This window comes from Crocodylus porosus, unplaced genomic scaffold, assembly GCF_001723895.1.
Source record: "Crocodylus porosus isolate Cpor-Errol unplaced genomic scaffold, CroPor_comp1, whole genome shotgun sequence".
In the NCBI taxonomy this organism is placed as follows: domain Eukaryota; kingdom Metazoa; phylum Chordata; order Crocodylia; family Crocodylidae; genus Crocodylus; species Crocodylus porosus.
The window spans coordinates 4,099,480-4,115,970 of record NW_017728924.1 but is presented as its reverse complement, the minus strand read 5'-3'; the positions used below and the strand labels follow the sequence as shown (position 1 = coordinate 4,115,970).

The 16,491-nt window shown below is 43.5% G+C and overlaps 1 protein-coding gene across 2 annotated transcripts in view; it reads right to left on the bottom strand.

Moving 5' to 3' along the window:
• Positions 1-16,491, bottom strand: part of NRK (Nik related kinase) — a 120,448-nt gene that overhangs the window by 13,270 nt on the left and 90,687 nt on the right. For both annotated transcript variants that reach the window (XM_019540237.1, XM_019540236.1), the window contains 8 exons: positions 14,933-15,109; positions 13,693-13,822; positions 12,840-12,998; positions 10,961-11,104; positions 9,112-9,246; positions 4,627-4,727; positions 3,904-4,053; positions 286-445 (listed from right to left, as the gene is read on the bottom strand). In XM_019540237.1, coding sequence (XP_019395782.1) covers positions 286-445; positions 3,904-4,053; positions 4,627-4,727; positions 9,112-9,246; positions 10,961-11,104; positions 12,840-12,998; positions 13,693-13,822; positions 14,933-15,109 — 1,156 coding nt within the window. The remainder of the gene's footprint in view (positions 1-285; positions 446-3,903; positions 4,054-4,626; positions 4,728-9,111; positions 9,247-10,960; positions 11,105-12,839; positions 12,999-13,692; positions 13,823-14,932; positions 15,110-16,491) is intronic.

Sequence of the window (16,491 nt, the reverse complement as noted above, 5' to 3'; positions counted from 1 at the left end):
AAGCAATCTCTGCCTGTGCAGTAAACCCTTTATAGAATAAACACTATGAAATGAATATAAAACTCAGACCCAAACTCAGGTCCAAATGCAGAGAGCTTTATATAAAATCATGGGCTTGTCATACACATCTACAGAAATGCACATAAATCTTTCTGTGCCTTAGCCATCTGTTTTGCCCAGAAATTGCTTAATGTGCGCTTTCAGATGGATGAAAAGCTAATAGAGAAGTCAAGGTTTCATAGAGCTGAATCTTACATTGAACTAAGTGCTATTTTTTATACATACCTACAGATGCTGGCATCTCCCCCCACTGTAAAACAGTTTCTTTTGTGAAGTGCCCATATATATCAATGTAGACTCCTTCATCTTCATAGGTGAGTAAAAGTTCTGTTCCATTAGTATTGGGAAGGATGATAATGGCATGTGGGCGAATAATTCCCTGGATCTGGAATCAAATTGTACAAAGATTTATATCAGGAAATGGATTGAAATTTGAGTGACTGCATCTATCTAAGTAGCTTAGCAGAGCAATAAAAGCAACTCAGAGAAAGTAAAAGAAATCCCCGTGTTAAGAAAGGCTATATAGTTTGCTAGATAACTTTCAGAGTAGGCTTCCCCGCCCTTTTAGATATTACAGTAGATTTGTAAAGAAGTCAATGTTCAATATTTCACTTCATATTTACAAGTCTGCCTTGGTTTAAAAAGGCCAAGAAACACGCGAGACACAATGAGATTTACTGGCTTGTCCAAGAAAGGCTGGTATTATGTGAAGCAGCAGAAGGCACGTAAGCAGTGCTTGAATTCAAAATTGATTGTAGGTAAAAGCAGAGGGACAAGGGGAGTTGGTTGTAGCCATGTTGGTCTAAGGATATAGGCAGACAAGGTTCTTTGGGTAAATCTGATATCTCTTATTAGACCAACTAAAATAGTTGGAAAAATTCTTCTTTGTAAATAAACTGTCGGGTACGAACACCCTTCTTCAGGCAGAGGGAGCGTTTGCAGTTGTTCTGTGCTCTCCTGGATGGGATAAAAGCCAGTGTGCAAGGATGCAGGTCAGTGAAAGTGCAAATGCGTGACAGTGAGGGTCAGAGGGGTGAGAGACAATGGGTGAGAGACAGGTGGGGAGGGGAGGAAAGCAAAATGGTGACCTGGTGACAGAATGTAGCTGGGGGGATAACACATTCAAACTCCTTGTTTTAGGAACCCAGTACTTGCATTTGCTCCGAGATTACCTTACTAGAACTCATGAGCTGAAACAATGGCTCATTAAAAGCTTTTCATGTAACAATATTTACGGTAGTTTGAAAGAGCCACCTGAGCTTTCTGAATGCAAGCGTTTCTGCACACCTTTTCCATTCTTTACATACAAGAATCATTAAAAGCACTACGTGCCTGCTTAAATCCTATTTGGTGCACGTGCGCCAGGGAAGATGCACCTCACACAAGGTATACAGGCAGCTGGGAGCGTTCCAGAAACACTCACAAAAACCAACTCACTTCCCAAGTGAAAAGGGCTTTATAATAAGCATATAGCTATCAAGTTGGGATTATATGGAAAGTATTTTGAAGACAAGGCAACAGCAAAAAAAGGCCCCAGACAATAAGCATTTCTAATTCCTTTTCTAAAGCACTATCAGAAACCAGCTCTTTCTCCTTTATCGACTTAAACGTTGCAGTACCCCTGGAATCAGCACTTTCACAGGACAAGACAAGTGGAACTTGACTGTCACTTTCACAAGTCAGCAAACACACAGATTGGTCTTTCCCAACATTTATACATGCAGTCAGGGTACAAGGAACAGTCAAGAAGTATAGAAGCTGTACTTGCCAAGCTGAATACACTCAGGCCAACCACTTGAGTCCGTGTCTCTGCAACCACTATCCGTAACACTAAAACAGGTATCCAGAGCCGGAAAGCAATTTTAATGCGTTGCCTTGGTATTTGCATGAGCAATTGCAGCAGAGAAGAGATGGGGGGAGAGAGAGAGAGAGAGAGAGGTGGAAAAGGGGAGAAAAGAGCAGGTAGCGAGTGTATCTCAATTCAGCCTGCTGAAGCCTTTTGGAGATAATTATCTAGTCTATCAGATGTTCCCTAAAATAACAAATTACCCAAACAGATACAGCCCACTGTAGCAGCACATTTAGTACAGATACAGGATTCTTAGGGGAAAATATATTTTTAGTAAATGCTCTGTTACAGTGGAGGAGAACGCACCAATGGAGTTCCAGTTCTCGGAAGGGTGCCCCATATTCAGGGTGTTCACCTGGGAAATCTTTTGAGATGTACACAATTCTATCAGGAGTCTGTGGCAAAACTAAATCCATTAAAATGACTCGCCCTTTCCCTTGCCTTTTATCTTGGGTGGTAATTACGTTAATGATCTCTTTGACACTGAATTATTTGCCAGGCTTAGCCAAGATAAAGATCCCTGTGTGCAGACAATCCTGGGCAGATTAATGAACTGGTGTGAACTTCGAATGGTGCCATAACTAATACACCTATTAGCTGTTAGATTAAATAAACTACTTCTAATATATGAATGAAGTCCCCCCACAATATAGCAAGGAATTCCATATACTGATTAAGTATCAAGAAAAGTACCCGGTGACTGGAAACATTATTTTTGACAAAGTTGGATGGGTGGCCTGTTTGCTGGGTGAGACAGGGGAGACTGTGTGGAGTTGGGATGCTCTTAAAGTAGTACTGCCCAGAGTAGGATACCATAATGGTAGGAGTTCATTTAGCCAGAAAATGAGGCTGTAGGATGCTTACAAATAAAACTAGTTCACGGCACATGCTGCAGAGTTCATATCTAGATCCAGATTTTTCCAAAGCTCACAGGATTTGCTTCGTTCATATTGTAGCTGGGCTTTGATCCTGCAATGTAATCCAAACCAAGTACCTACAACATCTAACTAATCTCAGTGAGGCTGCGTGGGTAGCGTAGAGGTATCATAGCAGGACTGGAACATTTGGCTGCTACCTGCCCACATTTCTATGCGTTTCTGAATGTACTGTTCCTGGCTGAGACCATTTCCATACAAGTAGGCAGCAGCAGGCTAGAAGAAGGTTACAAACAGAATAATAGCACTGGACTAGATAGCATCAGGCCTCTTGCTCTTTTGGAGGAATTATTTCCCTGTTGGATTATCTAAGTTTTTAGAGGTTGCTCTGGGCACTAAGGAAACCAGTAAGTTTATTTAACTGGGACTTCCATCTCAGGTGCAGCATCAGAGGGGCAAACCCCATTTTAAAAGTGAAGCTCTGATCTGGAATCACTTAAAAATGAGACATTGGCTCTACTCATGGGGGAAGCTATATGTATATCTGCTAAGAGAATTAAGAATTGTGGTTTAAGTCTGAAGTAAACTTTACCCACACCTGGAAACCGACTACACATAGCTCCTCCTGCTAACATTATGGATGCTCTAACTGTGTACAGCATCACAATACACAGGTGGTATTCATCCAAAGATCTGGCTTGCTTCTACAAACGCTATGACGTCCTTTCTGATCAGGGCCAATTTTCAACTTAATGTAATTATAGTTTAATTATAGTTTGGCATTGATGCTAAAAAACTTATGAAGAGGCTAAAAAAATACCTAATTAACTTAGCAGCTCTAGGTACTCCATGCCCAATGCTTGGCTTAGATGTTCTTTAGCTCAGTCATAAACCTACAGAAAGCCTCAGGAAAAACAGGGATCAGGCATAGGAAATAGATCATAAAACAACCTTGGAGACCTTAAAGTGCCGGAACAATAACACTGTGTTCCTAGCCCAGACCCTGTTTTTTCAGAAGATCCAAAATAAGGTCCAAAATATTCAGCCAGTCACTATTAATTTACATCCATGCGAAAAAGATGGAAATGACTTGATTATTTCAGATGACAAGTATCTTACGTGTGTCGGCAAGTACAGGTCGTACACAAATCCTGAGTCCACATCAATGGCGTGAAATCCTACTAATGAGCCATAGATCACTTTTAACCTTTGTCCATTTTCAACTGTCAGGTCAACTGACAGTGGTTTGTGATGAAGTGAAGTGAAGGACTGAAAGAGAAAAATCAGGTATGTATTCCTAAAGCGTTGATAAGATTAACACCTGAGTGATTGGTTTTAGGTTCTTTTTATGATTATGATTTTATGATTATGACCTCTTTTCATGTGTACTAAATTTGGATGCAGGCTCAAATTCCTAAAAACGAGGTTCAAGGAATTACGTGTCCAACTCCCACTGACTTTCATAGGGAATTGTGGCCCATCATCATTAAGGGCCCCTAAACTCCCTCGTTTTTCAAACAAAATGAGGCCCATTGTAAGAACTTTTGAAATTTCCACCCTTTTCACTCATTTCCCTAACTTGAGGATGAGTGGGGGAGAATTTTATTTTGGTATCCAAACATACTTTCAAATAAGATATTACAAAAACTGGTCACTTCTTGTAAAACCATATCTGAAGTATTTATGAGACAACTGGCATTTGCAGTTGTCTAAATGATCTAAATTTTAAAAAATGTATCCACTCACTCCTTAATTAAAAATAAATGTTACACAATGCAACACAAGCTGAAATGGACAGGAAGTGCTAATGGCATGTTCAAACTGAGATGACAGTCTACTCACCTTGAAAGCCATAAATTTGTGATACGGCTTTGGAGCCCAAGCATAGACTTCGACGGAGTTTTTCAAAGCAACAACAAGAAATTTGATTCTCTCATATTTCACTACAATATAAAAGGAAGAATTATTTTGCTTTCAGAGAGACAGACTCATTGAAAATACTTGGCGCTCAGATTTGATGATTTTATACACGCACTAAAATTTCACAGAGATGATTTGTGGAAGGTCATGTTCAGTTAATTAAAGCATAAGAATGTGGTTTTTGATATTCAACATAAGTAACATTACTTACAATGAATATTTCTTTGACTGTGAGCTTACAGTTCAAAACCTTCCAATGCTATAGCTGCTGCTTACTATTTTTACTATGTAGCACCCAAATGGATGCTAAGTACTTTGCATACAATAAAGACAAGTCAGTGCCTTAAAAACATTTGATAAAGGGTCCTGATCCCATAAACACATTTACACACAAGTAACATTACTCAGACTCAGGAGCACATAGAGGATGGGGCTCAGGCAGTCACTTGGCAGATAAAGGAGTATAGTGGCTGCCTCCATAGGAAGGAGGCAATGCAAAACTATTATTATTTTAATGAAGCCGTGACTCATCTTCAGCCTGAACTGCTTTCCAGCATCCAAACCTTTTACAGGTGGGTATACAGAGGCACAGACAGGTCTGTATCCTGCTTTTAAGTAGTGTGTTAATGGCATTCGGTAACAGTAAGAAAGCTCTTTAGACTGGCTATCTAGGTCACATGGTCATTTTCTATTCCCAGACTGGAAGAGTTAGCCTAACCCTAAACCCAGGGTTAGGCTATTGCAATAAGTTATACCTACAGTCTGAGCTTGTGTTCAGTTACTGGAGCTTTTCCATTATGGAAGCCTTCAGTGGGTAGAGGACTGGCCCTCGTATACCCCTTGGCTCTGTGGGTATCAAATAACTTTACAAATGGATTAGTCCTCACACCACCCTGTAACAGGGAGCCAAAAGCTCCTGCTACTTTAAAGAAGAGAGCAGCAAATCAAGCTTGCTGTGTGGGGGCTGGCAGCTGGGTGGCTAGGAAGCAGGCTAGCTGCTAGAGCTAGCTGCCAGAAAGCAGGCAGCCCAGGGTAGGAGCTAGGACCGGGGGAGACTGTCCTGTAACTCACTGCTTCACAGCAAGCAGCTAAGAGGCAGACATCTAAGCAGTCCAGAAGTGGAAGCTATGAGCAGCTGAGCTAAGCCATAGCAAGGAAAGGCAGGCTGGTCATCAGGTCAAAAGGGAAACCCCAGTGGGTGGCTGAAGAGCCACGTGGCAGGAAGGGTTGGGACTTTGGAGGCACGTAAGACTGGCACATGAGCCCAGGCAGGTAGCAGGGAGAGGAGCTTCTGAGAGAGGAGGGCTGTAGGAGACAGCCCGGCAAGGGAGCTAGGATGAGAGGGCTCCAAGGGAGGTATGGCTTGTGGGGACACTGAGCCGGGGTGGGAAAGACTTTTAGCTTGCAAGGCAGCTTGCTTATGTTTATGTTGCATTCATGTTCTTATTAAGAACCAGAGGACAGGGCTGTGGCTACAGGGGAGGTATGGAGACCATGGAGGGGTGCCTGGTGGGCACTTAGCTGTGGGTTGGTGCAGGCTGAGGCTAGGAGTCTGGCCTGGGGTCAGAAGACTGGGGTACCAAAAACAGCCTGGCCTGGGGTCAGGAACCCGGAAGGCCGAGGGCTGGGATAGGGCTACAGCCACCATGCGAGGGCCAGGAGCCCAGAGAACAGAAGGCTGGAGCCAAAGCCATAGCATGGATAAGGGCCAGACCCAGAGAAAAGAGAGGGCCTTGCAAGGGCCAAGGGGCCTAGTGGACAGCTTGAAGTACCAATCTGCGAAGCACAGTGAGGCTGTAGGGGAGAAAGGAGGTCACAGATAGTCCTTAAGGGCATGGACAGGATCAGGAGGGCTCTCACTTAGGGCTTAAAGGATAGGATTGGGGGCCAGCTGGGTACAGGAAGACCAAAGCAGGCTAGGGCTTGCTCTGGGACCCTGGAGCAGCCTCCTTTCTACAATAAAATAATACTATCAAGGCATGGTAGGTGGGAGGAAGAAGGACAGTGCTCTGAGGAGCCATGCGGTCACCAAGGTCCTGGCCACCCCGGGGGTCTGGTCCTGTTACACACCCCTATGAATGAAGCAAACATATTACATCCATACTAAAGGCTCAGAGAGGTTACACCCCCTATCACATCCTTATGGCACCAGCTGAGGATGGCAAAACGTATCCCAACACCAGTTCTGCACATCCTTGGTCACGTTTCTTACTTGGCTGGTTTTCTATTGGCGTTGGAGGTCCTAGGCCCACTTTGCTGTACAAACATAATGAAAATCCAATCATGAGGGTCTTGGCCACCTAAATAAACTGACTCCACTTCTATTTCTATCTACTGAGATAGGAATCAGCAGTAGCATTTGGCTGCAGAAGGGAACAGAGAGAAATGCCTGGGTAAATCCTTTCTGCAATAATTGCTTTTAGGAAGGATTTGATGCGAAAAAAATATTAAAACGCACATTAGCTTTGCTGGGTATGCTATCCCTCACCTCCCATGTACAGTTACAAGAACAGTGACAGACAGAGGCTACTTTTTAGGCTTTATTCTCATCTCAGCGTCCATGTGGAGGTTACCTCTCCATGCACTGGAGCAGTAGTGGATTCCCAGTGTTTTGAGATCACGGGCCACCTACAAAGGGAACAATTCTCCAAGTTGATTAACCTCACTGGGATCCTTGCCAGCAAATGCAGAACTCTGCACAGCAAACTGAGCCCTTCCTGTGTGCTTCATGTTAATTCTCAGCATTTGCCTTGGAAACAGAACGGGGCTTTACATCCTTACATATTCTCTTTCTTCCCATTGCACAGGAAGTATTTGCATTGAAAATTAAAGCCAGGCTCCTTAAAAGGATGCAGGTGTTACACAAGTGAGTGACAGCTCAGCACTGAGAGAAGAGAGAGGGCTGAGCCCAGGCCATTCAGCCCCTCTACATTTTACACTGGTGCCTAGAGGCAGTCTGGTGAGTGGATGGGGTTGGACAAGCCTGGAGTAGCGATGAGACCCTCCAGTCTAGGAAGAGAGAAGTAAAAACATCATTTTATTCCTCTCTATGGAAAAAAAAACAGCCATAAGGGCAAAGGTCAGAACATGCAAGGATTTGCCAACAGGAAAATAATAGCGGCTGCTCTCCCCAAACAGCTTGCAGCCAATTTTATAAGCAGCCAAGCTTGCTTTAGAGGCAAGTGGAGTAGGCAATTATATAGGGAGAGTGCTCTGCAAACTCCAAGGGCATCTCCATAGCCCCAGCAGGTGTAACCAAACTGGCCAATTGAAAGTTGCAAGGTGCAACTATTCTAATGGGCTTTTTGTCCAGAGCTTGCAGGGGGCACTCCGAGGGAGTGACGGTTTCTGTGGCTCAGAGAGAGCCTTCTGCTCCAATATTTGTTCAGCTGAGTTAAGGGATTGTATAACTCTCACTCATCCGCCCAGCAGTTACAAACCAATGTGCATTTAAATCTAGGAACCCTTTATTGTTTTTTAAGTAAAACCTAAAAACAAGTAGCTAGAGCCAAGATAAATGGAGTTTCAGCAAGACTACTATGAAAATAACTACAGGTTCCCATATATCATTTCACATTTTCTCTCCAGTTTAGTCATTGACTATGGCAATTTTAAAGTATTGTGCTGTAAAAGCAAAAGAAATAAGACAGAGTATAAGGCCTCTGCCATTATCCCATCCTTCACAACCCCACAGACATCATTTTGCTACACTGCTTGGGGAGGTTCCATTTTAATACAGCTCCTTTAACTATAATCAAATCTATTTTATATTCTACTCTAGTGCCCATCAGGGTGCTAACATTATAATAACATCACACCCTACTGGTGTTCATCTTCAAGAGATGTTTGAGCCAGAGGCTGAATAAAGATTTTTCAGTTTCTCTGGCAATAACTGCATTTTATAGTCACTTAAGTGTAGTGTAACTTTAAAAATGTATATTTGGTTCTTGTATAATATACAACACAAGGGTGAACTGGAGAACACCCAACACAATCAGTTATCTGCAGACATCCCATAGATGCTGTATCTGATTTACCAGCAGGTATTTAGGGCTAATAAAGGAGATTGGTATCAGGGAGGTGAAAAATGTCAGTACAGAGCAGATGCCAGCCGATCACAGAGCACTGAAATCATTGCCTGAGCAACCACACACAGCTACCATTCAGTTTAGCCAGGCTTTCCAGCTAATAACACCATGTTGTCGTAGTAAAGGCTACAAAGGCAGGAACAATGTAGAATTAAAAAGAATGAAGAGTCTGACACGCAGCAGGGGGGTTTGAAGAAAGCTCAGATCCATTAAACCCATGTGTAATTTTAAAAAACAGGTTAAAAAAAAGGGTGGGAAGGAGGGGAGTGTTTGAGAGGAGCTGTGTAGAGAGATTTAGGAAGAACCAAATGAAGCTTACCGACTTTGTAGTGTACGCAGCCTTCCAAGTCTCCCACGGACACCCACCCTTGTCGCTTCTCCACTTCTGGATCATTGTGCAAAATCTTGTTTCTTAACCATGATAAATAATAAACCCGCAGCTTATTCTTTTTACCTGACATTTACAGGAGAGAAGGTGAGATATACTATTTTAATTCTGTGCAGTGCAAACCTGCAGTATTCATTTGCTGGAGCTTCTACGATCCAGTGCAGGGAGCTTTTACTGTTACAAGCTGGGCCATGCGAGTAGAGAGGCTATCAGTGCAGAAGTTAATCAGTCAAAAGTAGGTGAATACTTCCACTTACGGTTCAAGAAGATCTGCACCTCTGTTTCGTGTTGATATCTTACATGGAGACTGATACACTAATGACATGCCAGCCCTCTCCATATCTACACTTATATTTTTTGCCTCTTTCCCAAGTTTTCATGCAACAGTCTTTCCTCCACCATAGAATTTTTTTTTCCTTTGCACCTAAAAAGGCTCTCCCAGGGCAAAGGGAGAATCACAGACATTTCCTAAAAAGCCATTCTGAATAGATACATTTCTTTAGCTTTGATTACTTTACAGCCTCTTCTGATAACATCTATTCCCTTTTCCTGGTGGAGGTATTTTATTTCATCATTCTTTACCTTTGGATGTCAGAGGCATATAAAGTATATAGCAATCTAGACTCTGCAAAAAGGCTCCAGATGTCGCATCACATGGAAATTTGGAAATAGGCCATCAGGGAAGTATAGTTTTAACCTGTGCTACATGTGCTGTGTCCAGTCAGCATATTAAAAGACGCTAGTTTGTCCCTATCCATGCGACGTTCTGATCCTGTAAAGCACTGACCATGCTTAACTTCCCCTTAAGGTCAATGGAAGTCATAGACCTCAGCAATTCTTGCAGTCTTATGTACACAGGGGATGCAGATGTTGTCTTGGTTAAGTAACACAGCACTGATACTAATCAATGGCTTGATTTTGTAGCTTGTTGGCTGTACAGTAATATTATATACAAATAAACTCAGGCTTACTTAGAAACAATGGGATGATTGTAGCCAATAAGTTTTAAGGGTCCAAGACACAGGCCACATCCAGACAAGCAAGGGCATGAGCTGGCAGCGGCACAAATAGTAGTTGTGGCCGCTACTTTGTGCCTCAGTGCATGACCCTGCATGTGCGCTTTGTTGAGGGACAAATTGTCCCACTCTGGGCAAACTGCCCTTGCCCAGCTTTGCCCAGCTTTTCCCAGCTATTCAGCCAGGGAGAGCTGAAGGTTGGGGCCAGCATCTGTGCTGGCCTCAGCAGTATAAATTGGTGGCCTGGTAGTGTGCTGGAGCAGCAGGAGAACAACTCAGACAGCACAGAGGCCTGGCTGGCAGCCAGAGCATTGCTCTGGAGGGTCAGGCCTCTGTTTGACACACACTTATTTGGCATGGTTTGTGCTGCTTTTTTTTCCAGTGACTTTTTTTTGGTACCAGGGAATCCCAGGAGCAAATTTTGCCACTGCACTAGAAATCTGTAGCACAGCACATATTTTACCATTCACTGCATGCAGTTTGTGGCACCACAAAGCGCGCACCCCTGCTCGTCTGGATGCAGCCGCTTTGTATATCCCCACAGACCATTTGACATATTAAACAGGTAGTAAAATGTCTGAATCTCCTCTGAATCGGAAATGAGGATGTCTTAGCAAGTGACGACAATACAAATGTACTTTCCTGTGAACAGCTCCCTTATGGTGTCCTACAGGAATCGAGTGTATAACCTACTTTACAACCTAATTCTTTGTAATTTCTTCCCACCCCACAGTGGAACAGCCACTTTTAGACAGCGAACAAACCTGAGATGGTAATTAGCACATTCAGTCCTTCCAGAACATCCATTTGCTGGAATCGTCTCCTTGAAATCAGTGAGTAAACTCGTCCCTGACCACTTCTGTCCAGCAGCCACAACCCATTCTCCGTGCCCACTAGTAAGTTTACTCCTGTTAATAGATGAAAAACAACCATAAATCATCTGCTGAATCACAGCCCATTTCAACTTGAATTGCTTTTCTGTGATTGATTCCCTTCAGTCTTCTGTTTCTTAACTCAACTCATATTTTCTCCATCACTGTTCAGTCAACCTCCTGATCTAAGTGACTTAAAAAATCTGATCCTCTAAGGATGCACTCAGGCCCCTCCCTAGCATAATACTTAAGTACCCTTGTAATTTAAGCATAAGTACTTCTGATGAAGTCAACCTGTATTTAAAATGCAAGGAAAATGTTTTGTGGATGAGAACTTCCAACATCGATTGTGACCATCACACAACTTCTACTAACCCTCTTGGTATTATGGAGGATGATTTCATTGTCCCTTTGGATGTACAAACCAGCCCCAAAACTTCACCCTCAAATTCCATGAGATGTACAGAACGCAACAGAAAAAGGGTAACAGATGCTAGGAAGTGGGTTTTTCAAGAGTAAAGTATTCTGTGTTTTTAAAGATAGTTCTGAATACCAAATTAAAGGAATTAATTCATCCAAAAACTAATTGCTCCCACAGAAGTTAAGGCTCCAGTGAACTGCTGACATAAACTGATTTACCCGGAACAAGAAATCTGTTTGGCTGGCACGATTAGTACATTTCCTAATCGGTAGGTTCCACTGGAAATAATGAAACAGCATAAGGTATCACACTGCAAGATGCAAACATTTGTATTGGCAGCACTCTGCCGAGGACCTGGCATACTTCAGCCTGAGCGCACACATAATTACAGACCTTGCTATACAGCTCTGTTCTTAATTTAAAATCTTGGCCTTCTTTAAACACACATGAAGCAGAACCTGTGAAGCTGTAAACTGGAAATTTGCATTTCCTTTGGATAATGTTTCTCCCACTTTATTCATAAATTTTATTTTTAATTTCAAGCTCAGGCTCGACTGGAGGGAAAACACTGTGTCAACTCCTTGGACCTCATGCTTTTCTTGTTAGATGGATGATTAAAACAATCTGAGCATCTGGGCACTGAGAAATGGGAGCAAGGTCCTTACTGGTTAAACTGGACAACTCCACTGGAATTAGATTGGCATCAACTGAAGATATGGCCAGAGGTTCCCTTTGTAAAAGGGCGATCCTACAAAGGAACTCTCTTGGGAAGTCAGTGAAAGCAGGACTGATGTTTTCACAGGATCAAAGTAAGACAAGAATATTGATCTGCGTGAGTCTCTAGCTGGTAACATGCCCACAGAAAGACTCCATGGAGCAGGTAGTAGATGTGAGGGCAGGGCACGAACTGCAAAGGTTTTACATTTGGAATTACTACCACTTGAGGAATCACTTGGCAAACCTCTGCACTTCATTCTACTAAGGAAGATAAACTAAGTATCATGAAACTGCCTGCGGGAATTTCTCTGACAAGACCTTGAAAATCTTGATCCTATAGGAGGGAATTATGATCCCCTTGGCTCCTTCTATGAGTTAAGATATTAGTTCTGCACCCTAGCCAATGTGTCCTCCCACCCTGCTGCAGGGAACTCAACAGTAATTCATCTGGCTTTCACCTTCCACCTCCAGGGTGGCTTCAGCTGAATGGTGTGTAGGCATGTAGTCAACGAATCACTTTGGAACAAACAATGCAATAAACCAATGTAAAATCTTAACTTAGCAGGTACTGTCAGAAATATGCTCCCTATCTGTTTTTTATCTGTACATATATCTGTCTACATCTAAGCTTACCCCACAAAGCAGCACAAAGAATCTCCGAGTTAAATTTCTTCTTGTATTTGCGAATTTCTGGACTATCACTCTGTGGACGGATATTGGTTGGGTTGACGTTGACAACAGAACCTTTCCTTGCATTTTCTCTCCTAACAGGTTCTGGTTTTGCACTAGATGCTGGGAGAAAAGACATAGGGAGTTATGAAAAATGTAAGCCGCCCGTAATACTGTTTTCATTGGTGGCAGACAACAGAACTAGGAGCAGTGGTCTCAAGATGCAGCAAAGGAAGTTTAGGTTAGATATTAGGAAAAACTTTCTCACTAGGAGGGTGGTGAAGCATTGAAACAGGCTACCCAGAGAGGTGGGGGAATCTGCATCCTTGGAGGTTTTCAAGACCTGGCTAGACAAAGCCTTGGCTGGGATGATGTAGCTGGGGCTGGTCCTGCTTTGAGCAGGGGGTTGGACTAGATGTGGCCTCTGAGGTCCTTTCCAGCCCTCATTTTTTATGATTTTATAAACACCTCACATATGAATTGCTTGTAGCAAATTAAAAGCTACTCCAAGGATCATCGTATTTCAACGCTTTCCACAAAACTTAAGATAGCATTAGCAAGAACCATATGTCTACCCAGTTTCTGAAGTATGCATAAATAAGTGTTTTAATAATGCAACAACAGAGTGGGACATACTCCATCAGGAACGTGGGCAGAACAGTTCACTGAAATCCAGCACTATCCAGCACTAATCCAGTCAACATGGTTTCATTAAATAACTAGAAAATTAAGGTCTTAACTGCCAAAAAAGAAGCCTCCTTCTTTTCTTTGCAACCAAGTAGCCATGACAATTTCCAAAAAAGGGAAACACACTCACGAGAACTACACGTTGATCCCACAGGACTGGTGGGAGGGGAGATTTGTAGAAGACGAGGGTCTATGAATGAAGTAAATGATGCTGTAGATGATGTACTGCTTTTTGAGGGGGTGCTTTCAGTGCTCGGTGTCTGCAGCGAAAAACAAGGCCAGCTTGATATTAGGGAAGCAGACATTATGCATTGATGCCAGTATATGGATACTATATCATTAGATGCAGACACCAATTCTGCAGCCAAGTTCTATACTACAAATTCAATTCCTGCATAGGAAGCCTAAGGAGAAAGTTGGGACAAGGCTCCTCACCAGGCACAGTGCTGCAATGAAATAATTAGTCCCAAGAGGAAGACTAGGGGGAAGAGGCACCTCAACAGTCAATCCCTCACTGCTCCCTGATTTGGAGCAGGGCATTACTCAAACTTTCCAAGGAGGATACTGCTGTGGTGGCCAATGCCCTTTTCGGAGGACCTCTCCCAGGATGGAATATTCCTTGCACCCACTAACATGCTCGCTCTCTCTCTCCCCCTTTCAAGCCACCCTTGGACTGGTTCTGCTAGCAATTTTCCATTGATGTTGCTGTGCACGTTTTTTTGGTCCGTGCCCTATTTGCATACAGAGCACAGGGAGGATGAGTCAGTAAGGCAGCCACTAGCGCAGGGCTGAGCACATTTCACCGTGGGAAGTGGGGAAAAGAACAGTAATTGCCAAACCATTTTTTGCTTGTGCAGAAGAGGAGTGACAGGAAGGAGATGAAGAGCAGGGGGGACAGAGAGATGGGAGGAATGGATGGAGGAACAGATTCTCAAGTTCCTTCAGCCATGGCTTTATGGCCTCCCTGTAGAGCCTGGGACTGCTGCCAAGAAACAAGCCTTGCCCAGTCTCACCTGCTCTGCATGTGCACGCAGTGGTGAGAACTTTGCAAACACCTGGGCATGTTCCCCCAGCCCAGTACTCAGTCCCTGGCCCCGGCCTTGTGCTCAGGACCTCTCCAAGCTGTCTATGCTCCCAATTGCTGAGGCTGACCAAGCACAATGCCGGGCTGAGTGGGTGGGGACATTTCTTGGCATTAGTCCCGGGCTCAATGAGGAGGCAGCATAGACATTGCCTCAGAGAAGAGAGGGGTCAGAGGTAACCAGACTCTCCAGAGAGAGTGGCTCCAGGGAACTGAATCTAACTCTGCCTCCCTTTGCCTAAGGAGAAGCGAGGGCTATTCCAGTGAGTCTTGAAGCTGGAATATGTACCTTATTATTCACGGATTTGTTCTGGGCTCCCTGACTATTCTGTGTAACCTTTTGCTGGTTTGCTGAGGAGTCAGAAATCTGGCTTTGCTGCAGGAGATCTGGCAGGAGATAGTTCTGGTTGTTTATGCTCCAAAGCCCTTCATGGGTGCTGGAACTTTGTTTCCCTCCAAATTTATCCTGCAAAGGAGAACAGATTTGGAAGTTACAACTCATTGTCTGGCACAGTTGCACTCTATTGTGTAACAATGTGGAAGTGTAACTCGGCTTAAGATCACCGATGTCAGATCCAGGATCTTAACTCAAAAGTGTCTTGATCCCAGCATTACATTACACCAGAGTTCTTCATTAAACCTTTCACTTACATTAATTGCAAGGTTTCATTATAAAAGAGTCATATTCATTCAAGATTGGTCAGCTTTGCCAACAAAAGGCACTTCCGTGTTGCGACATTCCCCAATAGGACTGCAGCGCATTGCTAATAGGCAACTCCATGTAAATTAGGCAAGTTACAAGCCATTGCATAAGCAGGACCTAGAGATATAGCAGGGCAGAAGGTCAGGGGGCAATGGCCATCACAAAAAAACCCCGAGGACAGGGAAACCAGGGCCACCAGTTCTCAACTAGAGGAAGAGACTCAGCTTGAGCTGGGATCTGTAAACAGTCATGGGAAGGGCAAGCTGCACTCCAGATGGCAAGGACAGTGTGGAGGATGCACCCCCCAACTGTGAAGTGTCAAGGAGAAGGTTGGAACTGAGGACTAAGGTCATTTCCTGAGATACAGGAAAGGATGAGATGCTAAATTTCACATCAAATATTTCTTTCTTTGTTTTATCAAGGCAAAAAAAAACCAAGAGCCCAGTTTCTGGCTAGCTGAATCCCAGGCAGTTCTCAGGGCAGTTCACTGCCTGTGAAAAACGCCTGCTGAAACCTTACTGAATGCCAGCCGATATATCTGAAAACAAAAGAAAGTCATTTTAAATAGAAACCATTTTCCATTTAAAAGTCAAGTAATTAATTGGAAGTTAAAGGGAAGCCATGAATAATTTTCTATACTTCTTGACGGTGTTTTCAAAATTCATAATTTATTTATGATTTTCTCTTGGAAGCAGCGCCCTGGGTGCTCTTCCCCTAAAGGGTTTCTTCATGGGGTGCAAGGTGGGGGGAATGCTATCTAATTCTTTCCCCCAAGGTCAAAGGACCAAATGACTAAAGCTCAGCAGTCTAGCTTGGGGTTAGAGAACTGGTGCCCTCTTCCTAGCTCCGTCACTGATGTCTCTGAGACTGCAGTCAGGAAGTTCAGTCTCGTTCGGCTTCACCTTCACTCTCTGTTGAATGAGGACAAATTCACTCAAGTTTGAAAAGTGCTTTAAAGGGATGTATAAAAGAAAGGTGGCTCCACAAATGCAAGCCATTGCCCTTATTAGCGTTTGTGTTTCCAAGGCAGTCACAGAGAATATAGCTGGCTGCAGTGGTTTGACTTTACTTGATTGTCTCTGCCTTATACCCACAAGACTAGCCTGTGCTCTGGAAGCAGCGGGTGCCTGTAGACATGGGGGAAG